This window comes from Patagioenas fasciata, chromosome 1 (assembly GCF_037038585.1).
Source record: "Patagioenas fasciata isolate bPatFas1 chromosome 1, bPatFas1.hap1, whole genome shotgun sequence".
Taxonomy (NCBI): Eukaryota; Metazoa; Chordata; class Aves; order Columbiformes; family Columbidae; genus Patagioenas; species Patagioenas fasciata.
Genome location: NC_092520.1, coordinates 149,744,937 through 149,772,133, shown reverse-complemented (window position 1 = coordinate 149,772,133; position 27,197 = coordinate 149,744,937). Strand labels below are relative to the sequence as shown.

Here is a 27,197-nt window from a genome sequence, read left to right as displayed (position 1 = left end):
TGAAATGGTTTGAGCCTTCTCTCGCTTTTGCTGTTCACATGGCTGTGCTCCCTCTGTTCTGGCTTTGACAGCAGCATCACAGTCACACCACTTCTCTCCTACAACTTACTCATCTGGGCAGAAAGCCTCATTCATGCTTCTTTCTTCTCACCACGTCACTCTTCTTAGGTCTCAAGCCCTAGTTGTTCAGAGAAAGTTGCACAGAAATGGCCTGCCCTTCCTCTTTAGCGTAAAGAGGACACATTTTTACCTCACATAGTACCTCTAGAAGCACCTCCTTATTGTAGGTCCTGCCCCATGAATCAGCCTGAATTGCTTTCTGCACATCAGAACAGTCTCTCAATACCTAGAGCACGTTCACACTTCCAGGAAAAAGCTTTTACATACTTTAAGCTGAAAACTTTCAAAAGACTTCTCAGGGTTTAGACATTTACCATGATGAAAGTTTTATCTATGTCTGTGATCATTTTCGAAACCCATGTTTTCAAATCTGACCAAAGTTTGCCTAAATTTCCTCCTTCCACTGTCTTAAAACTACGAGTACTCGGTTTTATGTTTTAAGTGACTGCACTCATCATCCTCATGTTTCAAGAAGTTCCAAAAATGTGCTATGGTCATTTTATTAGGAACACTACAGATAACACAAAGCTGAGCAGCTCTCCCTATGATCGCACTGAGCACACTTCTACCCACCCAAGCCAGCACTGAAGAGGAAAAATTGTGTTACTGGATGCTTAGGAATGACTTGCCACAGAGATAAAAGTTTACAGTGAAAGAAAGGCAGTTTGATCTCTGAATCAATACAGGAGAATCTAGCACATCCTGGACATGCTTCTTCAGGATAAACCCAGATCTTTTCATTCAAGTCAAACCCATTTCAACAATGAAACCCTTCATGCCTGTGTAGTTTATAATTGTCTTTTACATTCAAAATTGAAAGATGCTCTGGGTTTTCTGAACAAAACCAAATAATCCATATTTACACATCTGTAATCTGTCCACAACCCAACATCATCGCAATTCTTAAACAACTTAGGCAGTGTATGTGAATCATCAACCCCATTGAGGGCTGTTTATAAAGTTGTAGTTTTGGTGCTTACTTGAAGAGCAGCCACTATCACTCATAATCAAATGTCCTTTCTCTAAACAGCTCATTTGGTGCTAAAGGGGAAATATCAAAGTCCACCCCACTTCTCAAATGCGTCAGTCATAGCAGAAATGTTTCCTGCTAGTGGGTTAAATCCCAGTTAAATTCCGATGGCCTGTTTCAGACAAAGTCCTAAACTTCTTGATGCAATGTAAAAACTGAAACAAACTTTGTTCTTTGTGCCCAAACCCTATGAATACAGCAGCCAAAAGGAATCATCACAGCTTTCACCTCTCACACCTTCTATGCTGCATCCAAGTATGTTTTGGTACATAATCCCAGTCCACATGCTAAAAAATGTGTACACTTCTACAGATCACAGAATGGTTGGAGTTGGGAGGGACCTCTGGAGATCATGTAGTTCAACCCACCTGTGCTAAAGTAGGTTCACCTAGAGTGGACAGACTTGCAAATTTGAGAATAACTGTTTAGGGGGTAAAGGGGCTATTTTTTACAATTCAAAGCAACTTGGGAATATAAAAGCAAAATGGTGCAGAAAAATTGGTATTAAAAAAATCTTGAAATGTTCCTTATAAACAAATGAGCTATGATGTCACTTTTAGTGGGGACAAATTGAGACATCTTTATTAGGATTTTGGCCAAGCAAGTACAAACACATTCAAGTGTAGCAGAATTAAATGTGTTACTGAGCTGTAATTAAAAATCTGAACAACATAGCTGTTCACAAATATTAACATATTTACCAGAACAAAGTACACAGAGATGTTGCTCCTGGCTTGTCTCAGCAAAGTATCTGATCACCGAAGAATTCCTTCCCAGCCTCCATACAGAGACATTACAATTCCAGAATACTAGGCTGCCCAGAGTCCATCCATACTGGTAAAATGTCCATGTTTCTGAATTGATGCTATTACCTACATAAGCAATTTAAGTACAGCTATTGCATACAAGCACATACTAGACTGTTATTCAGATTTATTCTGATGGCTATCAGAACAGTGGCTACTGCTAACCAGCCTTTCTAAGCACAGTCACAGCATCAATTAATTTGGGAATTACTGCAAGTTGTGATATAGGAAGATCATGAGGGATTTTTTTTTTTAACTTTGTGTAACCTTGCTGTCTAGGGTGAGCTGACATAGCATATATTCCTTTAATTAAGGTAACAGCATGAATGCTGGAAAACTCCTGTAAATATTACATATAAATAAATCACGGGTTTAAAGCCAGAATAGACCATTAAATCATACCCTGTTAATTAATGTCATTATATTTCACTAAGTTCTAATGCGTCAAACCCAGTAACTTATTAAACTGAGCTACCTTCTCCAGAGGTGCAACCATGTTTTGATTTGAAGATAGAGATGGAGAATTTGTTACACCCACATACAGTTTGCTATAATGAGAGAAAAAGAGCAATTTTCCTGTTAAAAATGTATGGGTTTTATTTTTTTTATTTTTTTTTAATTCCAGTTCAGGCTACAGGTTCTCTCTCAGCCTTCCTCTACTGGGATAAAGAGGCCTTCGGTAGCTTTTAATCTTCAAGATAAATGTATATTAATCAGTCTTCTTAATGTAATGCAATATGAGCTCTTGCACAACTCTCTCTCCTCCACTGAATCATCTGTGGTTCTGTGCCTTACCCAATATTTCGACATCCTTTCTGAAATGCAGGCACTCCTCCTCACCTAAATAAGGCTACACAACAATGAATTTTTTCCCTACTGCTCACTTTTCTCCTATTTATGCAAGAAACATTTTAGTATCTTGGCTCACAAGAGGAACATTCACCCAGTTCTAACCTTTAATCCTATGTAGAACACTCTTCATATTAATAGAATTAGCCATTTTAGAGATCTTTCAAGTTCTGTGCTCCCACGTACAAAACCTGGCAGTTAGTTGTATTGAAATGATACAAATCACTCATTACTTAATTAAAAGAGCAAAAAAAGCCAATCAGTCTTTGGAGTAAATGCCATTTTTTGTTTTGTACCCAAAAAATTGTAGAAGAAAATTGACTAATATGGGTCTCAGAACCTTATTCAGGAAACTCTCTTGGAAATGCTGAAAATTTTTTACTGACATCTTAAAGGGTAGTTGTTAGTGGCAGAACACACTTGGCTTATTAAAGTAATTCTTAGCTTGAAGGTTCACATTTGTTTTGGCAACATATAGCAACATTACACGTGATCAGATGACATCACACAGAAAAAACCAGGTACAATACTTTGCACTTCCTGTCTTTGGACAAATATTCAAGCTTCCAAATACAATGGATCTACAGATCAGCACTACTGTAATTGCCCCCCACCCCATAAATAGGAAGGTTTGTAGCCTAGTGACAAATTAAGAATAAAGCTCAAGCTGCACTTTGATATTGACACACTGTCAGGTATGTCAGGAATGTTGCCATTTTATTTTGTTCAGTCTTTCAAGTAGTAAGAAATATTGGTAAGGAAGATAAGGAATCAAACATTTACATCCTTCTTATGCCAATACTTCCTCCCAGTCTTACAAACCTGAATGTCAAAGCCCACTGGCTTTATCCAGACACACTTCACAAGTTAAGAAAATGTAATTTCATAGGCAATTCTTTAGCTTGGAAGAGTTGAAAATAAACAGAAACCCATTTATTTCTACAGGTTCAAGAGACCTTTTAGCTACCTTCCCATAGCTGAATTTAAGTAGGTAGATTCTGCTGAATAAGTGGCTAATACTTCATTACGTAGCAATTTTCAGAAGCAGCCTTCCAGGACCTGTGATAACTTCAATATCTTATCTTCAAACCAGTAGCATGTTACTTCACATACCAACTCCCTTTAATTAGCTAGACTTATCCAAGAAAGTACTAGTCAACTAAGAAAGACTGATGCTAAATGATAGATAGCATTATTTAATAACCTTCCTCAACCCTCCAAATAGCATTGGAACTCAAGTTGTTAATGAATCAGTCTCTGAACTAGTTCAGCATTTTCAGTTAAACTAATCAGTGCAACATACTTTAAAACAGCCTCTTTAAGTTGTAGTAGTAGTTGAGCATCTAGGTACAGACTGTCAGCCACCCACGCTAAAGTCTGTCTGTGATGAATTTGAGCTCAAGAACACACATATAAAAAAGCCACACTACAGAACCATAAGGGTCAGTAAGACTGTCACAAAAAGAATCTGCAATTGACTTAAGGGAATTTCCCCTCCCACATTGCTTTAGCTGGTCTTTCTCCAAACCTTGACAGCACAAAACCATCTTTTACATATCTACCTCTGCCAAACACTGAACGAGTATCTCCATGGCCACTACCACATCTAAAAGAAACTGTCTGCTTTCACGCACTAAATTCTTTTCAATGGGGAAGGAAGTGCTGGAAGCCTTTAGGCATATACTTCAGAAAGATATTCTGCTTCTGCCACATTTAACAAGGTCAGAAAGATACAGTAGGAAACAGAGGCACTGAAATCCCTTTTTCAACACCAATCTGCTCTCTGTCTACAAGGTGGACAAGATTTGCTGATGCTACACTAAAAGCATGAACCTCCCGCAATTACAAACTGGGCTGAAGCCATTTCGTAATCCTTTTCATGATTTCATCTGTTTTCTAGAATTGCAATGTCCTCATGTCTGGTATAAAGATAATCATCATATAGCCAGAGTTATATTTACCATGTAGCAACTAGGCACCTGTTCTTCCACTCCAATTTCAGTTACAGTACAGCAGCAACAACTGCTGTAGCAAAAATTGACACTGATTTGTTGGTACATAACCATGATATTGTTTAAAGCTACAGAGGTAGATATTAGATGCCTTTTATTATGGGCTTCCTCTGTATGTTCATATAAACCGAGAGGAAGGCGACAAGAAGATGACACTCGATAATTTAGTATTTCCCTCCCACCCAAACATTCAAAATAAGTGTAGATGTTGCTGTTTCTTGCAGGTGACTGGTTACTTTTTTCCACCATATTAAGTCAGGCAGGTTCATTCCAAGTGGGTTAGAATCAAGCAAAGGGAGGCCCTTTTAAAGTAGTTATCTGGTCAAGGGGACAGTCACTTTAATACATACTTTCTATACATGGTCTTTTTCAAAGAAAATTTCCAGTTACATCCTGAAGTGCCTCAGCACCAAAACAATAATCATTTAAACCATTTTTAAAAGCTGCTTCTCACATATGGAAAGGTCAGTCAAGCGATTCAGATCTTGAGCTAGATCCTTCCATGATCATTAATTTCATATGAAGTTTATAATATGCTCCAAAGAAAGCTGAAGACGAGTATACACTGACTCCTACTGTGGATGTGAAGGTGAAGATGAAGTCATAAGCATATTCCCAATATATTAGTCATCATGTACTTTTTATGTCAGTCTTATCAAGAGCCATCTCTCAACTGAAACAGCAATGTAATTTGGCATGTTAGGAGTGGCTCATGTGCAATGTTATGACATTAACTGCTGATTTTCTCAAGCCTTCTGTCACTGGATGCCAGGAAACAGCCAGGAGCTGCTCTCACAGATGAGTGTTCCAGCCTAGCAACGTCCCATTCCTAAAACTAGAATGCCAGCTAATACCTCAGCTTCAGCAGACCCGTAGTTCATTCTCTAAGCCATAGATTTTTGCTTTTAAGTTTTTCAGTTCTCCTTGAATTTTATGGGTTAGTCTGTTTCCTTGGCGGACCTCATGAAGGATTGCAAGATCCTGGTCTGGTCCGATAGTCAGAGTCACCTAAAAAGGAAGAGAAAAACAGATCAAGGAAAACAGATTTGTATAAAGTACAATTTAGAGAATATTATGATGAGAATATGAGTGAGAGATCTCTGAAGGAGACTCTTTGTAGCTAGCAAAGAGGATGCTTAAGCTAATGTCACTAGACTAATGCACGTCACCAGTAGAAAGGCGCTCCAGAACCAAAAATTAAAGAAAAAACTTCCATACATTATGGTGTTACATTACTGGTGGGGAAAAAATCTGGATAGAACACAGTTAAGTCTAACATAACCTGTTGACTGCATTCTACTTCCTGTATTATTTTGAGACTCACAAAAAGAGGCAAGATAAAATATTAATCAACTTTTATCTAGTTCTAAGTACTTCTCCTGATGTGATGACATTTTGTCATCTTTTGCTACTAGAACTAGAGGAGGTCTAATTGCTGTGGCCAACCTGCTGCCTTCTGAACTGTGTATGATTGAAGAGCAGTTCAAGTACAACGCCTCATGTCAGGCCGCGCCACATGGTCCATGCTGAGCTGAGCAAAGGCTGCTGGACAACCAGAACTCCTGATGGCAAGCTAGCCAAGGCTGCCATTTCCTGTCACCCTGGAACTGGAAAGCATGCCAGCCCAGCCACTTCAACAGCAGAACAGCACAGCCTTGGCAGCCCTCTTTTCTCTCAATCCTTTAAGGCAGGGGTGTCAAACTTATTTTCATTGGAGGCAACATCAGCCTTGCAGTTGCCTTCAAAAGGCTAAATGCCATTTTAGGACTGTATAGATGTAACTAGTCCTGCATTTATACTGTCTTAAAATGACATTTGGCCATTTGAAGGTAACCGTGAGGCTGATGTGGTCCCCAGTAAAAATGAGTTTGACACTCCTGCTTTAGAGTGTTGCATTGTCCTCATGTAGTTTTTGGTCAAATATCTTCATATGCAAATTTGGAAATTTAGTCATATGCAGTCATTTTGACCTGAAGTGATGAGAATGATTTAAAGATCACTGCAGACTTCTAGCAAGTATTTTGTTTCTCTGCCCTCTTGTGGTTAAAACTATGAAGAAATTAGGAATACAATTAAGATGACAACCACAGTTACAAAGCATACACATCTATACTGAAGGTATCATAGGCATTTTTTTCCCCAAGTCACATATGCTGTTTAATCTTTAAAGTTTAAAACCCCACAGCCAATCAAAATCCCAGAAGACATCAAAGCCTTTAGTGAAGACAAATGCATTAGTAAACCGAACTGTGTGCCCAAAGTACAGAAAACAAGTGAATAGGTGGCTGCTGAGAATCAGCTGGGTAAAAGTTATACCTAGATGATCCACTCTAGCATATCTTAGATAAATATCCTAAACTCCAGGCAACATCAAGGCTATGGTTTCCATTCTAAGCTGTTCTGATGTTCATCTACATATCTAGAAGCTACATCTTACTACAGAGCACACAGTTTAAACTTCCAGCCACTGTTTCCACAGTGATTTTTGCAGAGTTACAAACAAAATATTAACAAAGGAATAAATAATATATTCACAATACTCAAGTCAACTATCTACCTCTTGCTAGAACAAAACCAAACACTATGGTCCCCAGAAAGAAAACCAATCATCATTTTCTTTGTGGAATATACTTTTAAACATACTGCTGTCTTGCAATTTTGAGACAGCTAAGTGAGCTACGGGTATCATATAAGAACTTTCAGAGCTGCAACAAAAAGATACAGTTAATGTATAATTAGGACAGTTCCTGGCAAGCTTGATGCCTGACTGATTAGCTAAGAGAAATCTTTTTTGCTTGATAATATACATAAGAGAACAAATTTATTAAATATTAATATCTAAAGGAACACTTAAGAAATAAATTATTTCATTAACTCTAGGGAAATACTGCATTTAAATACTGAGAATACACCTCTATAGGGTAAGCCCATAACAGTCTGCCTCAGAAATGCTTAGCTATTACCTTAAAAAGCAGCATCTCTACATCTTTCAACTTCTGCCGAAGATCTTTAATGTCGTTCTTGAATCCTTCTACTTCCATATTACGACGTTTTTCCAAGGCCTCATATCGCTGAGTCATCAGCTTCAGGCGCTTCCCCATCTTTTCTGCACGTTCCTATAGAGATGAAGACTCAATAGGGTACACAAAATAAGGGCTGCAAGATCACTGCCTAGCTAGCAGATGATTACAGACTAATTACCTTAAAGAGTTCTTTGCCGACATCTCCCTCCTCACGAACCTTAGCCAACTCGCATTCCAAGGTGACACATTGCTCTCGATACATGTTGGATAGGCGCTTTTCTTGCATTAGCTGTTCTTGCAGTGACTAGGACACAGAAGGAACAGATCAACTCAAAAGCCAGTTCTCACAAAATCTCCCTGGTCTGGTCTGGAAAAGCAAGTGTGTTAGACTGGCAATATGACAGACAAATAAAAATTAACAACTGGAGCTACAGCTAATGAAATAACTAGGTAAGCACAAAATTTTAACACCACTTCCATTACCAAAACCTTTTAATTAGTTATAAACTCTGCATGACTTATCATCACTTAAAGAGTTCTCTCATCTTCCCCTTAAAAATAGTATTCAACTGATGTTAAAATGTCCCTTATCCACAGCAGCTTGTCCAGTACTGCATTTCAGAAGCACCTGCATCCAGTGGTAGATGAAAACAATTCCCTATTGCCTGTTTACTTCCCAGTTCCTTATTACCTGTTAACCCATTTCAGATCTCCCAACTTGTCAGTGAAAGTATACTAGAAGAGGAAGAAAAATCCTGACTGCTGCAGAAGAGCACAGGACACCAACTGAAAAGACTTTGTTCTCCCCTGTCAGCAGCAAGGCAGGTACAGACACTGGTTGCTAAGTGCATTAGCTGCTAGTAGTTACACTAAAAGAAAGGAATGTGCAACAAGAAGGTTAAGAACTGTTGGTCCATACATCACACAGCTTGCAGAAGTAAGGATTTGTTATGGGTATTAAAAGAAACAGACAGTGAAATGCTCCCGTAAATCCTAACTATACCTTTCATCTGAAATTTGCAAGCAATGCTGATTTTGAGGCAGGAGAGCTTTCTTACACCAGTAAAAAAATCTCACATCTTACAACTTACAACAATACAACTTATGGCAAGCCAGTACAGCTCTGAAACAGCTGCTACCTACTGCCTGTCTTGGCAAAATCCAGATTGCAATTTTCTAGTTCAAAGACTGTTAAAGAGCATCTACCTAGGACAAAAAAAATTACCTTTATTTCTCTGCTGTGGGGTTTCCAAGCTCCATCATCTGCTCGAAGCATCTTCTTGGTATCTCTCTGCTTCTTCTCTCTTCCTGACTCCCTGCTGATAATAAGTTGATCTGGATCTTTGTCAAGTTTCCTCAGCAGGCTGTCCTTCTCTGCCATCCATGCTTTCTCCTTGGCTCGGACATCAAACTTCAGCTGGAGAAAGTCACGGGTACTCTCATATAAGAGATTTTGGGTCTTATGGAGTCTGTAAAAAGGAATGCCAGTGGAATTAACTGACTTCTTTCCTAGTGCCTAACTTAATTTCCTCAGTCATCACTGCTAGTTGGAAGAAACACAGAAGAAAAAGGTGCTTTCCTAACAATTTAGCTCTTCCCATCTAATAGATGAGGTGATATTCTTCCAATGTGAAACAGGTTTTATATGTAGATTACTCCTTTCATTTCCTTCCACATACAACCAAACAGATGGCTGCATAATTTGCTTTTCTGCCTGCTGCAGCAAGCAACATATTAAAAGCCAAAATATTTCTATTTTCCCCTCTCTTCTCATCTCACGACTACAACATTGCCATTCTCTCGCACTCACTTATCTGTTATAGTTTTGATCTTGTCCTGGTCCCTCTGATGCTGGACCTGGGCTTCCTCCATGTGAATCCGCCTGTCCTCTAGTAGCGCCTCAAGCTGTTCTTTGGATAATCGTGTCTGTTCTTCTAGCTGAGCTTGCAGGGCCTCCACCTGAATAGGCATACAAAGGCGTTACTGAATAAGACCTCAGAGCAGCTCTGCTCCTGTCCTTGCAAGTTCCTTTTAAACTCCAGGATTCAAATCAAAGAATCTGCTCAAGAATACCTTTGAAAGTTCTAAGTTCTTAAATTTTTATTTTTGTTTTAAGTATTTCAAACTACTACATTTTGAGAAGAAATCATGCTACAGGCAAGACCAATGCATTACACGCAGCAAGAAAAGACAGAAGATATTGGAAAGATTTAAATCGCACAAAGGGTATGACAGATCCTGTGGAATATACAGAGACATTTCTGTACCTATGCTACCATCTTTCAATAAAATGGTGAATATAAAAATACCCAAATTCAAGGAAGGCAGCAAGTTCACCTATCTTGAACAAAAGAAATTATTCAACAAGAATAAATCATTAAATGTAAACAAGATGATGAATGAAAGAGAGGGATGCAAAGAAACGTGATCTAGGGCACACAGGGAGATAGAAATTGCAACAGTTTATTGAAAAATGTGCATCTGGCCTAGGTGTAAGAAACTATCTGAAAAAATTGGCATGAATTTAGATTACTTATTTTTATGACAGTTTTTTACGATGTTTTTGCTCCAGAACAAACATTGTTAGACAGCTAACTGGCCACTATGTCAGTCACCACTTAAACAAATAAATATAATGAAATAAAAAAAAATTAAAAAATCCATCTGCTTTTCAAGTTCACTCTTTAATTTGCTTTTCTTGACTCATGCTTCTTTATGCTTTACATACAGCTTCTCCTACCTTCCCCAGTTCATGATTCTGCACAATATCTTTCAATGCTTCCTCATGCTTTAACAAAGCTTCTTGTATCATCCCAAATTCATGATTCTGCACATTATCTTTCATTCTGTCATGCTCTCTACACCACATCTTTCACTGAAGTTTAGCAAAAGAAACATTTTATTGTACTAGTGCATCTTATCGGGGCTGCCTAATTCTGTCTCAGATGCATTGCTTTTGTTAGACTTCTATAAAATACCCAGTCTTGCAGATCTTCTGTAGGTTTTATGTAAATTGGTAGCCACAATCAAATTATGGTCGATACCACCCATTACACAATCTATATTTAATGACAACACATTGAAGTTGACATTACTGGAATATCTGCTTATGTAAAGCTTCCAGAATCAGACTAAAATTCTTAAATGTAAGCCTACATTCAACACAAAAAAACAGCTAAGTAAGCTGAAAGAAAGTGGAAATCCATGGTAAGATGTGGGAACTTATAAAATTGATATGACTACATCTTATGTAAGCAGGTAGCATGTTTGTCTATCATAATTTCCTGGGCAGCCAGGAATTATGTCCATCACTTAAGCAAATGTTTTTACCTGAAGTAGAAGTGTTTGATTATCTCTCTGATATCTCTCAGGACTTTCTAGTTTCTCTCCTTTTGCTGCTGATTTTGAAGTTCTCCTCTTGGTGCCTATTGCAGAAATTTAACAGAAAGAGAAAAAGGTCTTCCAGTCCACCTGCAGTACCCTTCCAAGCATGAAATATCCTATATTTTGGCAGGCCTACAAGAATGGGAAAAAGCTTGCCACGGCTACAGTCACAAGGATTTCTAGGAGGGCTAGCTAGAAGAAAAGAATTTCAGATCTTATTGTGATTACACGCCTTTATCCCGCAGTAAGACACCACAATATTTAAGCAACCTACTTATTTTCTTGGCATGTACAGAAAGCAAACTTCACAAATTTTCTTAAATAAATGATGAATAGGCAGATGACACAGCTGCAAAAGCATCAAGCCTTGAATGAGTTTTGAGCTTGTTAGCTAATTTCAGTCAATTTGGAAAAGGAAGTTCTTTGTCAAAAGAGAAGATCAGTAAGCAGGAGTTCAGACTCACACTAGTCTCTGCAGTAAAGGCAGACAGAACCCCCCACCTGGGATTGGCTGTGTCTCAGGCTGCCTGTCCAGCAGGTACCTGCATAGTTCCATAGTTCCACAGTCATACCAGCCTCTTCCTTAGCTGAAGACATCTCAGACATGAAGGGAAGTTATAGCCAGGTGGGGATTGGTCTCTTCTCCCAGGCAGTTAGCAATAGGACAAGGGGGCATGGGCTTAAACTCTGCCAAAGGAAATTTAGGCTGGAAAGAAATTCTTTACAGAGAGAGTGGTCAGGCATTGGAATGGCCTGCCCAGGGAGGTGGTGGACTCACCATTCCTGGAGGTTTTTAAACTGAGATTGGACACGGCACCTAGTGCCATGACTTAGTAAACGGACTGGAGTTGGACCAAGGGTTGGACTTGATGATCTCTGAGGTCTTTTCCAACCCAGTCAATTCTGTGATTCTGTGATGATGCGACCCAGCCCAAATTATTTTAAAATATTTTGAATTAAGCCAAGAGTACTACATGTATATGTACATACACATGGATACATTTAGAGTACTTTAATGGAAGTATATCAAAGTATTCACAGTAAGGAATTATTTTGGTATACCAGACACAAACACACAGAGAAGGAAGTATCAGTAGCTGAGCTGTTAATCAGTTTGGTGTAGTACCTGTTCCAGCAGTATCATTCTGTTCATGTGGATCTCCGGATTTAGTTGGCCTTTGCAGAACAGTAACCTATAGAAACAAGATTAGATAGCTCAGCTGAACATCTGACTTCTCCGAAGGTGCAAGGGTCAAGAACAAATTTTAAAGAGTGAAATGAGATATCCAGAAGAACAGCATTACCTTACTTCTACCACAAGACAAGGAAGACATTCACAAGTGTAATGTCCGTGTGGAAAAGTTTCCTTTATCATGGCTGAGTTTTACCACTTCTGCCTCTATATTTTGTTCACCAAAACAACTGGAAAGTAATCCTGCCTTTGCTGGCTTCTTTAGGATGAAAATCGGCACTCCCAGCAGAAAAAGGAGCATTTTAGGGACAGAAAGGAGAAGAGGGAAGGTGAAGATGAAAAGTATGCTATTTCCTTCCTTCGAAGCATGAAGCTTGAACTATCAGCACATTCACTCAAGCTACTGAACAAGCCTGGGACAAAAGCTAACTGATACAACAATTGAAACAACTCAACAGTTGAATCCACTTAATAACAAAAACAGGAGGCCATGAGGGAGGAGGTTATAACCCCAATGCTTATCTTGAGGTAGATGCTATATAATAGGCCTAACTTTAGAGCTACTCTGTGTAAGGGAATTTTAAATCTTCTGTGAGATTTTTCCACTGCTTGAGCAGCACAGAGCAATCACAAACAATGCAGCAGATTTCAGCCTTTTTCTGCACCTTATTCCAAGATAAATCCTATACCCCATCATAGTCTCTGTATATCCAAATCATTCATGACTTTAAGTAGGTTAAAGCACACTGCCCTTCTTATGTGCTGCCAAGTGATCAATTTGACTTGATGTCTGAAGTACGTGATACAATACTGCCTAGAGGGCATGGCTCTTCTACAGTCTCCTGCCCAGGAAACCGCTGCAGCAATCTCTTTACTGCACACCAAGGCCCTAATTAGGACTTTAACTCGGCACTCTGAGATAGCTGATCTTCAAACACAAACACCCACACCTGTTGATTTTCTGCACTTCCTTTTGTTGTTCTTCTCTTTGCAGTCTCTTCAGCTTCTCAATGACCATTTCTCAGATAGCTTCAGACTCCTACCTGCCATTTAAGAGGCTGATCTGGAGGTATGAGTTGAAGGTAGAAGGGGACTGATGTTAAGAGGACCTACTTCCAGTGTGCTTCTTCCTATTTATCTGTCAGCAGCTACACTAAAGCCTGATGTTGCTACACAGATAAAGATCCCTCCTGCTTTGGGCTCATTTTTAGCAACTTTTGACAGATTTGGTCTGTGGTTAGCCTCTGGGATACAGCTCTTCATGTTACAATCAAAAGCGGAGTTCTACAGAAAAATGGAACTTGCCTTATGTGGAGGCTCCTTGTGAAAATATGTAACTTCTCCTTTGTCTGTTCCCACTAAAGCCAGGAGGTGTTGAATTTTTTTTCTATCTTCCAGTTCCCTGGAATTCAAAGGAAAGCACATTGCTATTTTTAAGTACCTCAAGACATTGTGATACATTATCCTTCTAGTTTACTTGCTAATGCTTACAAGTTTTCCAAACTATTGCAGTTATTGAGAATGCTGCTTTAAAAACAAAGTCCCAAAGACATTACTGATGTTGCCAATGTCATAAGACCACCAATTCCACTGGCATGAGGGACCATTCCTCTTTTCAAATACAACAATGCTTCATTCAACAGATTCTAAGTGTCGAGTATTTTTAAAGCAAACTACATTAAAGGGTGTAGCAAACATTTCACCACACTCCTGAGAAGTGCCTAAGCACACCAACACATGTTTTGACTTAAGTTCTTAAAATTTTAAAAGACATCTTGATATTATCACACACAAAATGTTCCAAAGAAGGTTGGGAACTCCATTGCTCCTGGTAGCTGCTCTGGTACAACAGGTTATATACCTGTTCACCAAACAAATGGCATTAAAAAGGAGTTGCTGTCAACATGATCCCACAGAGTCAGGGGAAATTACAGGGTGTTTCAAAAGGATGGACTCAATTTGAAATCCTTTATCTCTGCAACCATAAACCACCTATGAATGAAACTCAACCACTTGAAAGGGTGGGGCATAGTTTCAAACAATTACCGCTATATGCCTCTCCCAGTACACAAGCAGCCCCCCCGCCTCAGCCATTTGCAAGATGGCAACCCTGCAACTGTTTTGAAATTGGGTCCATCTTTTTGAAACACTGCAATTTGCTTTGGTCTGTATTTTCTAGTTGAGCTCAGGTATTTTTAGGGCTGTAGGAGGAAGTTTTGCTAGGTAAGTACAAGGTCTGGTTAAATGAGAACCTCCACATTCAAACTGGCAACTCACAATTCAGATCTAAATCTATTTTCAACTTCTTCTCTTTCTTCTACTACTACAATAGGAGGAATAATAAGTGGAAATATATTTAGCAGCCCAACAGATTGTATTGGTATGATTTCATAAGAGCCCTCCCTGGGAAGCGGTGACATAATTGCTTCTCTGAAGACTCCAGATCTGGATGAGAATCAGAAGATAATGCATGCAAGCGCTATTCTAAGTGACCCAGCCCACCAACTAGACAGCACACCTGATTTTCAGCCGGTCATTCTCAGAGTAAAGACGAAGAACATGTTCCCTCTCCTGGAAGAGGTAGACTTGCATATCACTCAAAGCCTTTTGCAACTCTGCAATCTCCTCTTCTCGCTGACGTACTTCCCACTGCAATTTGTGCTAGGTAGAGGGAATGAGGTACTTGAAATGATACAGAGCACTGGGCAACACTTAAAAACTTCAAACTGCTTGTGCCCTGAGCCTGTAACTGGTATAGAACTGCCAGTTCAAGCAAATCATTATATTTTAGTCTCTCACAAAATTTGACCAGATGAGGGCAGTATTGGAGAAAATATTTAAAAATGTTTCAACAGGGAGTTCAGAGCCCTGAGAATCACTGTCACTACACAACAGTCAAATAAGGCCTAAGCTGGGGTCTCCCATTTCCAGTGGTTGTACTTCTGCACTGGCAGTCAGACTGGCACAGGTATGGGGAGACTGACATCAACAAAAATCTAGTGAAGTCTCTGTCATAGCACTTACTCTTGAAATAAATTACTGAAGAATAAACATTAAAATATTTGTATAGTTTAGTAGTGAGAAATTTGGCTAGTTAGTAAGTGTCATAAATGACTTTCTGCCTGGTGTGGAAAGCTAACAAACTCTGCATAAAGCTATTCCTGTAAGAGAGAAGGTACTATTTTGGAACCTTCTCCCTCTTCTTCTCCGTATAACGAAAATTTCCTGAGAGCTTTCAGGCTACTTCAAGCACAGCCAGTACTTGAAGAGTCCCCCCAATCACCTCAGAGGTGATCATCCTGTACCCAGAGGGTCATTCCCAATTGCAAAAATGACTGCTAGACAGGCGGATGCTGTAATGCATATCAGCACTGAAGTTACAGATATTGGGTAAGATTTTTTTTTTCCTTTTAAAAGGCAAAAATGTTTAGGTTTTGAAGTTTCTTTTAAAAGCATGTTTATTTGTTGTGTATGACCATTGCTTAATAGCCTCTGGCTAAGCTTATGAATTCCACTGCAGCTAATACAAATTAAACCCCTATCTCAAAGCTCATTACACTTGGACAAACCAGCGCTCATTCTTCACTATGAGAAACAAGGGAAAGAAGTTAGACAACATGAGACTTGAACTTCTAAACTCACACTTTCATTTAAAAAAAACAAAGAAAAAATCCCACAAAATAAAACCAAGCCAGAACAAATAAACAACACAACTCACTGTGAAAATATAACCAAATTACAGTAACTTAAGAAGAGAAGAATACCCTACAGGCCTGTTTCCCTTTGCTTTGACAGAGAACAGACAGCTAGATTTTATAATACAACCCTGAAATCTACCTATTTCTTTTTAGCTCAGTTCTACCAAATCACCTTTAAATCCTAAGACCATCTCTGCTCAGTTTTGAACTGAAGAAAAATATTAAAAATAAGTTTGTGTAAGGATATGGAGTCTGTCATAATGCAAAAGCTCTTTTCCTAACCTGCTCATCATAAGTTTCTTTGTATCTCTCCAGCCTTTTTATCAAATCCTCATGTTCCGCATCAAAGTCAGCAATCTTCTTGCGGTAGTATTCCAGCAGCTCCCGGGAGGGACGCAGAAAGGCCAAGCGCTCATTGATTGAAGGGAGAGGAGTAAAGTCCTCCTGACTTGGAGAATGAGAACTAGTATATGTGGATGAGACACGGGGAGTTGCCAGCCTGGACAGAAACATTTTCTAATGACATGTAAGCTTCAGGCAATAAAACAAAAAAACTTCTAAAATACTTAAAAATAAATTTTCAAGTTTAATAGCTTCAGTTTTAAATACAGATTAGCTTGTCTGTGCTCTGTGTGTTAACAGATCACAGTATTTAGGAGGACCAAAAGCTTTGATGTAGAACAGCTTGCAAGTTTAGTATACTGCAGAAATAGGGCTAACTGACAGAGAAGGAATAAAGAAAAATGCTGTGGAAGGAAAGTCTCATAGGTTATTTGGGAGGGTGCATGTGAAAGGAAGAGGAAGAAAGAAAAGAAGAATAGAACAAAGGGGACAAATAGGCTATTGTTGTACAATTAGAAGCAGCAGCCATTGCAGGAAGACATCATCTACAACAGAATCGCTATCTGATATCCAGAAAAAAAAAAACTATCTAAAAAAAAGACTGTTGAATAAAGACAATAATTCAGGTTAGCTGATGCACCAGCAACCATAGTTTGAAGTGTAGGTCTAGCAACTGACACGCTTCCTTCTCTTCTGACCTACTTGATGTTCTTATCCCCAAAGCTTGTCCACCCTTGATAGTGAAACAGATGCTTCGAAGTCCTTGAATTTCACATTAAAGCACTAGATGGAAAGTATGTCACTATTACATAAATCAAACCAAGGACATGTATATGTAATCACATACCTGATTTTTAAGCAGTGTTTACTGTGTTTAAACATTAGTCTGCTCAAGGAAACAGCAAATTTGCAAATAGAGCTGGCCACAGAATTCAAAATTATCTTGGAAAGTGTTTGTTACTTATGTTGACCTGATGAACTTTTTTTTTTTTTAATGATACAGAATTAAAGCTAAGAAGCCTCTTTACTGAAGATCTGCTTAACTTAACAGAAGCACAGTCTAGAATCTGATTCTGGAGCCAGTGCCAGAACTTTGATGAGGAAGTGATTCCACAGGTGACACTGAGGGAGCAGAGACTTTTATGGACTCGCTCATCAAAGCTGCTTAGATCAGAAACCCAATGTGATACATTCATGAAAGCATGCCAAGCTTCTCAACCCCTGGCAGTGTAGGATAGTATTAAATATGCAATAATATGATTATTTATGTAGGAACTTTCCCACCAGTAGTGCCCAGGAATGCCTTAAACACCACACTTTGAAAAATGAGTAACAGCAAGAGAAGAAAACGGGTAACAGGCACAAGGTGAATACTTTATTACTGGACTAAAGAACAGTAGAAATGGAAAGGCATAAGGAGAAGGAAGCACAGCAGCTACATGAGCGAACAAAGCGGTGCCTCACGTCAAGCCTGGCTACCGGACAGAAAGGGAAGAGCGCCGGGGCGACCATGGCAGCAGCCCCCACACTACCTTCTGGAGCGCGGGGAGGAGCCCGCGGCGCAGTCCGTCTCGCTCATGGCCGCCCCTACGGAAGGGCCGGGGACAGCAGCTTCGAGCCTAGCCTCAGCCGGGCCACGGTGGGGGTGCCCGGCGGAAAAACGAGCTAGGGCGCCTTACAGGCCCGGCTGGGAACAGCCCCTGCCAAAATAAGCCAGAGACAACCTCCCAAGGTAGCGCGGGAGGAGGCCGGCACCACCCACACACAGCCACCACCGCCGCCGCCTCACGGCTCCCTAACACGGGAAAGCCCTCAACGACAAAACAACCGCCGCAACTGACCCTCCACAACTTGAACGCCGAGGCAACCTGCCGCCTGCCGCCTCCGCCAATCACGGGCGGCCTTCCACAGGGCGCCCACCGTCTCTACCAATCACCGCTCGCGACACAGACGCCAGGGACTCCGCGCCTGCGCGTCTGGGAGTTGTAGGCCTCGGGTGGCCGGCGGGGTCGGGTGTTGAGCGCATGCGCAGCTGGGGGCGGGGCGGCGCATGCGCCGGTGGTGGCGCTGCTCCTCGGACTACCAACCATGGCGGTGGGGGCGGGGGGAGTGTTTTGGGGAAGAAACGTGGGTCCTTGCGTAGTCACCCCGTATTTATGATGGCAGCGCTTAGAGCTCCGGGTATGATAAATGCAGGGCGCAGTGGGAGCTCAGTTCATCAACAGTGGCAAAAAAACCTCCACAACAACATTGCGTTTGCCTTTAAAAATGAAGTGAGGGATTCCTGGTGGCGGTGCAACAGCCACAGGTTCACGGTCTGGGTGAACATCCATCCACACGCGTGTTCTAGATCATCCAGATCCTTTTTAGCTTCTTCATCCACCCTTATATCTTCCCATACCTAGCAGTGCTTAGTGTTCTTCTCACAATTTACGCAATAGAGTATTTCCTGATTTAGATGCTAAGTGCGCCAGGGGATTAAAAAAAACCCTTGCACGCTAATAAGGCAGCTTTTTTTCCTAACCTTTTCTTTAAAGAAACAGGCTTTCTGTGTTACAAAACCAAATCTAGGCTTGCCCACAAAACTCTGAAGTTATTCTTGAAATCAGTTTCCTCAATAAACAGAGAAAAGAGGAGGGTAGCTCATTTTCTGGGCAAAGTCCAGCACAAAGGCTGCTATTATCCTTGGTTAGACGAGCTGCTCTCTCCTCATAAAGCGGTTGAATATATTGTACAAGGGGCTGAAGTCTCAGGGAAACGATAAACACTTGCAGATGACCAAGAAGACTAAGGATTGACATGGGGTCCACAAGTTGCAGTGTGGCCCAGTGTTCCAGAGCTCAAAAGCCCCCAAACCAGAGGAGGCAATGGAGAAAAGCATAAAATTCTGTTGCAAAAAGCGTATCTTGCAGAACTGATACAATGAAAAAATGCCCTCTCACAAGTTATTTGTGAGTTTCAGCTTTTTACTCTTGTTGAGAAAACCTTCACCCCTCCCAGCAGCACCTTCCAGAGCCCTTCACTGCACAAACATCAACATAAAACTGAAACAACCTTGAACAGTCTGGAAGGAGATCAGCAAAAGACTGGTTCTGAAAACAACGCTTTTGCATGGATTAGGTGCTTTCTAGCATGGATTTTTTCCCCCTCTTGTGTTCCTGACTAAATCACTGTTTATCTTGGTGATTGAGTTATGTTGGTGTTTCTGCTGTTGGGAATAGAATACATATAGATATACATTTCCTCAAAAGAATGCAGCACAGTTCATCAGAAGAGAGACACAACCAAATAATAAAAGAAAATAAAAGGCAGGCGTATGTAGAAATAAAATTGCTAGATACTAGTAAGGAAACATCTGCATTCCACATGCTTTTACCGTCATAAAAGTATCAGGCACCCATGACAGGAACCCCCTGCAAAATATAAAACATTGCAATGGCACAATAACTATTGGTAATTTCACTAAAATAAGATCAGTTTGCTTTTAGCTATAACTTTTGTCGAAATTAACCGTTTGCATTGGAGCCATTTGTTTCCCATATGTGAAATGTGGGTGACACCTCTTCAATCTGGCAGGGAAGCAGTGCAGTTCAATGTATTAGTCTCTCTGAAGCAAATCTTGTAAGCCTCATGGTAACAGGAGGAGGAAATGAACTTTTTCTGAGACTGAAATAGTACACCAGGACCAAAGCTGGAATAAACAGCAAGAATAAAATGAGATGTGGAGTATGGTTAATGCTAAAGGCAGAGATCTGGTTAAAAAAAGACCAAATCAAACACAGAATCACAGAATGGCTGGGGTTGGAAGGGACCTCTGGAGATCTTCTAGTCCAACACACCTGCTAAAGCAGGTTCACCCAGAGGAGATTGTACAGAAATATGTCCAGGCAGGTTTTGAATGTCTCCAGAGGAGAAGACTCTACAGCCTCTCTGAGCAGCCTGTTCCAGTGCTCTGGCACCCTCAGAGTAAAGAAGTTTCTTCTCATATTCAGATGGAACCTCCTGTGCTTCAGTCTGTGCCTGCTGACCCTCATCCTATTGTTGGGCACCACTGAAAACAGTCAAGTCCCATCCTCTTGACACCCACCCTTGAGATATTTATAAGTATTGATAAGATCCCCTCTCAAAATCATGCAATTCTCTTTTGAAGAGTATGTCATAACGGTAAAAGAGGTACCAAGTACTTGACTTTGCAAATAAAACATTCCACATGGGGAGGAGGAGATCAGCAGAGTATCTACATGCAACACAGAGGCCGAGGGTTGCTTGTCGACTACTTCACACTGAAATGGAGAAATAAACAGCAGAGTCAATTATACTGTTAAGTGTTATTCTTTATTGACAGCACTGGGGAGCTCTGGGGATTGTCCTCCATAAGTACTCCCAAGACTGGATGCTCTTGCGTTGCTTATATTCACATAAACATTACATATGCATTACAATTTTTGAAAATTTTGGCATACATCTATACTAAGAAATAATTGATTATGTTAGTTATAATTGTTTAGTTCCTTACTTACATCTATTATTAGTTAATTATAAACTAAGCACTCTGCTTCTAAACAATGTATTACTTAATCTTCTATCTCTCTCTTGTCATGCAGAAGGATCTAAAACTTTAAAAACATCCCCTCATTTTGCAGGTGGTCAGAAAGCATTTATCTCATGTCAATTGTTTAATGATGGGTACGTCTTTCGTAACTTAATCACAGTATACATTAATTTGGCAGCTTCTCTTCAATACAACCTCGTAGTTAATTATTAGCCCGACTTAGAGAAGCAGTGAGAGAGAGGGATGTTGTGGGCAAGAGACTGCGGAGCTGCCAGCAGAAATGTCACGTTTGTAATAACGTTGACTGGCGTTAGCACCGGTTAATTCAGATTTATCTCAAAGAGCGGCCAGAGCAGCCGCCTGGCAGGGCCGCTAATGCCGACGGCGCCTTTTCTGCAAAAGTTCAAAGCAATAAAGAGAAGAAGCCGCCTAAGGCGCCGGAGACACGTCCCAAGGGCTCAGGCGGCCCCTCCCAGGCTCCGCGGGGCGGGGCTTGCGGCAGGGGGCGGAGTCTGAGGGATGGGCGGGGCCGGAGAAGGGGCGGGGTCTGGGAGGAGGGGGCAGGGCTCCCAGCCTTCCTCCTGACGTCCGGCTCAGACAATGGGCGAAAAGGCCCTTCAGAACCGGAAGTGAATGTGTCGAGTTTCGTCGCACATTCCTCCGCGGCGGAAGTGGAGGCGGCCCCGCCCTCCTCGACCCCCCCCCACCCCCTTCCGACCCCGTCCTTACCCGGCCGCGCTGTACGGTGTGCTGAGGTGTGGTGGGCAGAGCAGTGTCGCTATCGGAGAAGTGCTTCCGGGAGCGGCGGGCCCGGGAGGCGGCCGGTTCCTTAGCACTGGGAGCCTCCTCGCCAGGAAAGTGGCGGAGGGACTATTTTTTGGATCGGAAGGGAACAACAATTTCTGTTTCCGGGGGAGGGCTCAAATTCAGACGCGTAACTTCCGGCGAGTTGGAACGCGAGCGAGAAGGGGGGAGGCAGCCAGCCCCGGGGGACGGGACAACAACACTCGGCAGGAGCCGCCTCGCTGCCCCGTACGGCAGCCCCGCGCCCCCTCCTCGCCCTCCCGGCGGCCGTGCAGCCCGGCAGCCGCCGCCGGAGGATGCGCCTCGGCCACCGGCCCAACCCTGCCGGCCTCCCCTGAGGGTCCCCCCTGGCCGCACCTCCCCGCCCTGCCCTGCCGGGGCCCTCGGTGCTCTCTCCCCGTCGGCGGCGCCGTCCAGTTGTGGCCATGTCGGGGGGCGGTGGGTCGTGCTACGCGGCCGAGTTCGTGCCCCCCCCCGAGTGCCCCGTGTTCGAGCCCAGCTGGGAGGAGTTCAGCGACCCGCTCGGCTTCATCGGCCGCATCCGCGGCCTGGCCGAGAAAACCGGCATCTGCAAGATCCGGCCCCCCAAGGTACCACCCGCCTGGGGTGGGGGCAGGGCGTGGGCCCGGGCCGGGCCCAGGGTGACCGGGAGGGGCTCGCCGGCCGCCGTGGGCTCTGCGGGGTTCGCCGGGAGGTCTGAGCGGGCCTGGGGTCTCGGTGGCCGAGCGATGGACGTGGGGACCCGGGGAGCCCCTTCCCCCACTCCTGAGGTTTCGTGTGTCGCCTTCTATAGGCCTCGGTCTCTCTGCCAGGGACACCGAAGAACCTCTATAGGCTTTGACCTCAAATCTGGGTTTTGTAGAGGTCGCTTTGGAGCGGGTGAGCAGCCAGCAGTGCGTGGCAGTGTCCAGGACTTCACGCACTTTTTATTTCAAAAAAAACACCCCAATCCAACAGTCTACTTGTGAAAAATGCAAAGGCATTGTAGGTGAAATCAGGCATGTGCTCCACGAGAGAGAGGAGGAAGGGTATTTCTTTTTAATGGATTATTGTTTACAGACATAATATTTAAACTGTTAATAAAAGTGCAAAATCAACCTGTTTATGCAGGGGAATTATGTTTATGTGTAGCAGTTTAGAAGCAGAAGTGTAATCTCTCCAGTGGCTTGATCATTATTTTATGATGGCTTGCACTGTGACCCAGTAAGCCATTTAGATGAGAACATCAGGCAATTTAGCAAAAGGAGGTTGGATCACTTAATAATTAGAGTACAAATAAACTTTAACTGTAGTTGTAAAATAAAAGAGCAGAAGGTATTGATAGAGGAAAAAACCTGAAAAGAAGGCATGTAACTGAGAAGAGCTTGGATACGGGAGTTGCCGATTAGATTTCATGATCCTTCCTCTTCTTCTGACTTGTCTGTGTTGCTGGGATCTGTTTAGTTGATTTAATGACATGCTGAAAACTTGACCTCCAAGGGGCTGCCCTTTCTAAAATAAGCAGAATGGCTTAGGCTGAGAGGCCACAAGAAACTGATCCAGATCCTGCTCATTGAGAATAACTAGAACTTTCCTGGCCGTTGAACGCATTTGTATTTCTCTATGATTGCTTAGCTGTTTGCATTGCAGGGTTTTGCAGGATGCATGCGTCAGGTTGATTTGCAGCCCGCAATAAGGACTCTATCGGAGACCTTATACCAACCTTACTGATTTATTATTCTTTTCTGTTAGTAGAAGCTGTAAATATTTTACGATCGGGCTTGAGGCCTTTATGTGCTGCAGCAGTGCACATAATAAATACTTAGTGTGGGGTGTCCTTACTCTGTTGTATTTACTGCCAGGTAGACAATCTACTAAAGCTTTCTTAAAAAGTATTAAAAAGCTGAATTATGTTTTGACATTGTAGCGTGGTTTTGAGAAATGGGGCTAAGAGGCACTTTGAGTTAAACTGACTGGTGACTGTGTTGAGAAAGTCTTTATTTAAGGCTGTATTTATATTAAAGAGTTGGACTGCTGACTGGTGGTCTTATCTTTATGGAAATGACTGTAGACAAACAGGAAAAAAGCTACATGCATAATAATGTGCTTTATTTAGTGTTTGCCTCTGTCAATGGTGAGAATTTTGCAACATGTAGTATATATGGAACTTTTAAAAAGGTAAATAAATAACAAGCTGCAGGCTGTCTCTCATATTTAAACTCAGTGTAAGATAATACATACTGAAATGCTTTGAATCTTATTTTATATCTTTAATTTTGTCAGTATCTCTTTTATCCAACTAAAATACAGTGGGAAGAACATTATTTTAAAAGGAGAAGAATGTATTAAAATTGAAAAATTATATCACCAGTTGTACTGAGAAACTCTTCTACTATTGGGAGCTCGTTTACTCAGACATTGTTAGGGTCTTCTGTTTTGCACAGTGTTTGAGAAGTTTCTTGAATCCATAAAATGTCTTTCTGTCTCTGTTTAGGACTGGCAGCCTCCATTTGCATGTGAAGTACAAAGTTTTCGTTTCACTCCACGAATTCAGCGCCTGAATGAACTGGAGGTGAGCTTTTTCACTGTTGATATAATTTTGTGTTTGCACTGAAAGAGTAGGTTTCCTTGCTTGAGATTTGTATCTTGGCAGGTTTCTGAATGGGGTAGACTTTAGAAACCCGTAGACCACATCAGTGTTTATACTTGGCAGTGGCAGAGTTCATATAAAATAACTCTCCAGGGCTTTGAGAAAAGTCTGGGGTTTATTTTATTACCCAAAATAACCACAAGAGTTTTTCATATTCAACTGGAAATGCCTAAAATGAATGCCAAATACCATGTTGTGTAAGTAAGAGCAACCAGTGTCTAGCCTTCAGAGCTCTACAGCAATGAATTTTTTTTTCTTAAAATATTTACTGCTGCTCTGAAGCTTCTGGTTACCTTATACTGTCTTGGTAATGCCTTTTAAGCCTTAAAATGAACGGATTTTTTTTAATAGGCTTATTATACTAGTTTAATTTTATGATTCAAAAATGTATGGGAGCTTTCTTGAAAGCAGTAAGAGTTCCATTCTGTCCTGGTTTTTTCTTTTCTATACAACATTTCTCAAAGCCTTTCTCTGTACATACAACAAAATGTCATGTATCATTTGGCTTGTAAATGGGTCTCCTTATGGAAAGTGATTTGAGTACTCCAAAAATACTCAAGGGAGGAGGTCCTTCTGCATGGCTAAGGTATATATAAAAACTCTTAGTAACTCTCCTTCTCCCCTCCAATGTATATTTTAATAATTGCTCTTGTGTTTCTCCCTGGAATGCTGATTTTTTTCATAAGTATGCATTTTGGTTTCAAACCAAGAAATTGTTAGGTAAGAGTTTGGTGAGAAAAGCATATACAAGTTTCTGTTTGTAAAGATACTTGTTTTTATCAATATTTATCTTTTTGTTTTGATTTGGTTTGTTTGTTTTGTTTTTTTTTTTTTTTTACATGAGTAAGAAATACTTTGCTTGCTGAGTTGCACTTTGAAAATGTAAACACTATAAAAACTTTTCATGTTTTTTTCATGCTTGTTTTGGGACGTACACATTTGTCTTTGTTGATTGCAGGCAATGACAAGAGTGAAACTGGACTTCTTGGATCAGTTAGCAAAATTTTGGGAACTCCAAGGATCCAATTTAAAAATCCCTGTGGTAGAAAGAAAAATACTGGATCTCTACGGTCTGAGCAAGGTGCGTAAGCAATTGTAGATCTTGGTCTGACTCAAACCTCGTTTTTCATTCAAGTTCAAGAAGCCAAACAACAGGGAAGGCTTGTTTTACAGCATTAATCTCATTAACACACAGATTAAATGAAAGTGTAGAAAAAAAATACAGTGAAAGAGAATTTTTAAGTTGAATGGTTATGGCAGACATGTCGAGCACAGTTAAATCCATTGAGTTTGATTGGATTCTATACAGCATTTATTCATTACCTTGTACACAGCTTGGACATCCTGATGTCAGGTGACCACTTCTTAGTTCTCCTTTTTTACATGTGGTAGAGCCATAGGATTTCGAGGTGGTTTTTGAGCAGACAGCGTTATACTTGCATGCAGCTGACCTAGCAATTCTGTAATAAATTGCTGTTGTACTTGGTCCATCCTCTTTCTCAATAGAGCTTTGCCGCATGACATAAACGTGCATCTTTGAGAGTTTACAATGTGAACTTCTGGAATAATTATTTTAATTAAATTCCAAAACAGGCTAGGCTTAAGGCTGGCTACGAATTTATGCTACTATAGTTATGTTTGGTGTGGTGTTTTTTTTTTGTTTTTCTGAAGTTTGCACATATTTAAAATCCTTGTTGGAATTTACTTTTGTGTTGCTAAAATAGATGTGCTGTTACAAACTTACCTGTTAAGGATGGATTATTAATATAAATAGGCAGATCTTTTTCTTGCAAGGTAAGGAAGTAAGGTAGTTCTAGTGCTTCTAGGTTAGAGCATGAGTTTTCATTCTGGGTCAGGATTTCTTTCTCTTATATAAGTAGATGTGTAAAGATCTGAATATATTTTAATTTTAAGGAAAGAAGTCATAGTCTTTTGAACAGTCTAGAATGACTGATAAAATGTAGAGAAAGACTGATAAAATGCCTTTCAGGGTTTTTCTCTTTTCCTGTCCATGGTGGTTTGGTGGGAAATGCAGAAGATAATAGTGGTACTGGGAAATATCTAGGTCATTGTTATGAACTGAAACATTTTGGTTTATTGCAGATATTTAGGTCTAAGCTTATTTAATTACTTAGTGGCTTCTCTAGCCGTTGTTCATGTATAGGTAATTTTAGAAATCAAATTTGCATGGGTATTTTGAAGATAAGTTGAAATTTAGAAATAGTTTCATTTAAAATGTCTTTTCTAGTACTTAGATGTAAATAAGAGGAAAAATAAAAATTATTAATATTATCTGTTTTATCTAAGTTTAGCTATCTCTGGTTATAAGAGGAACCAACATTGACTAATTTATTTGTCACTGTCACAATTAGATTTTTGAATTTACTTCACCCTCAAAAGTAAACCTTGAATTTCACTCCAGTAACAAAATGTTTTTTTGTCGAGGTTTCTAACAGTCTGTGAAACATCAAACATGAAATTTGGTCGTCATGTGTAAAGAAACCTAATGCAAAACTACACTATTGCAGAAATGCTATTAGTCTTACAAAGGAAATTATAATTTCTTTGAGTTTTAAGCTTCTTGGCAGTGAAAATGTAAAGGGAATGGAGGCAGTGGAAATGTGGCCAGTGTTTCTGAAGAAGCAACTCATATGCTGATATGATCATTGCTTGGAGTCAAGTGGTGTGTTGTTTTTCGTTCTGTGTACGTATTCGTTACACGTAAGCAGTGATAGTTCTGTATGGTAATTACTAGA

General features: G+C 40.8%; 2 protein-coding genes across 3 annotated transcripts in view; one reads left to right on the top strand and one right to left on the bottom strand.

Annotated features, from left to right (window-relative positions):
- Positions 1–1,704: 1,704 nt before the first annotated feature.
- On the bottom strand, positions 1,705–18,330 carry CCDC77 (coiled-coil domain containing 77). Its single transcript, XM_065859614.2, has 11 exons — positions 17,989–18,330; positions 16,397–16,613; positions 14,935–15,077; positions 13,722–13,818; positions 12,351–12,417; positions 11,171–11,265; positions 9,651–9,799; positions 9,066–9,309; positions 8,019–8,144; positions 7,781–7,933; positions 1,705–5,825 (listed from the first exon to the last, which is right to left on the bottom strand). Exons 1-11 carry the CDS (start codon positions 18,033–18,035, stop codon positions 5,679–5,681), a joined length of 1,485 nt encoding a protein of 494 aa, XP_065715686.2. The 5' UTR covers positions 18,036–18,330; the 3' UTR covers positions 1,705–5,678.
- A 3,657-nt stretch (positions 18,331–21,987) lies between these two features.
- The window catches only part of KDM5A (lysine demethylase 5A), a 50,192-nt gene continuing 44,982 nt past the window's right edge, over positions 21,988–27,197 (top strand). Inside the window, exons 1-3 of one of the 2 annotated variants that reach the window (XM_071817428.1) lie at positions 21,988–22,402; positions 24,286–24,363; positions 25,400–25,522. In XM_071817428.1, coding sequence (XP_071673529.1) covers positions 22,238–22,402; positions 24,286–24,363; positions 25,400–25,522 — 366 coding nt within the window. In that variant the 5' untranslated portion in view covers positions 21,988–22,237. The remainder of the gene's footprint in view (positions 22,403–24,285; positions 24,364–25,399; positions 25,523–27,197) is intronic. The other variant, XM_065841590.2, reaches the window with a different exon arrangement.

Excerpts from the sequence above, each read along its gene's own strand:
- CCDC77 (XM_065859614.2), bottom strand. The coding sequence starts at position 18,035 with ATGAGCGAGACGGACTGCGCCGCGGGCTCCTCCCCGCGCTCCAGAAG. Across the intron at positions 9,800-11,170 it reads ATCAAACACTTCTACTTCAG|GTGGAGGCCCTGCAAGCTCA; the intron begins GTAAAAACATTT and ends ATGCCTATTCAG. Across the intron at positions 9,310-9,650 it reads ATCAAAACTATAACAGATAA|ACTCCATAAGACCCAAAATC; the intron begins GTGAGTGCGAGA and ends TCCTTTTTACAG.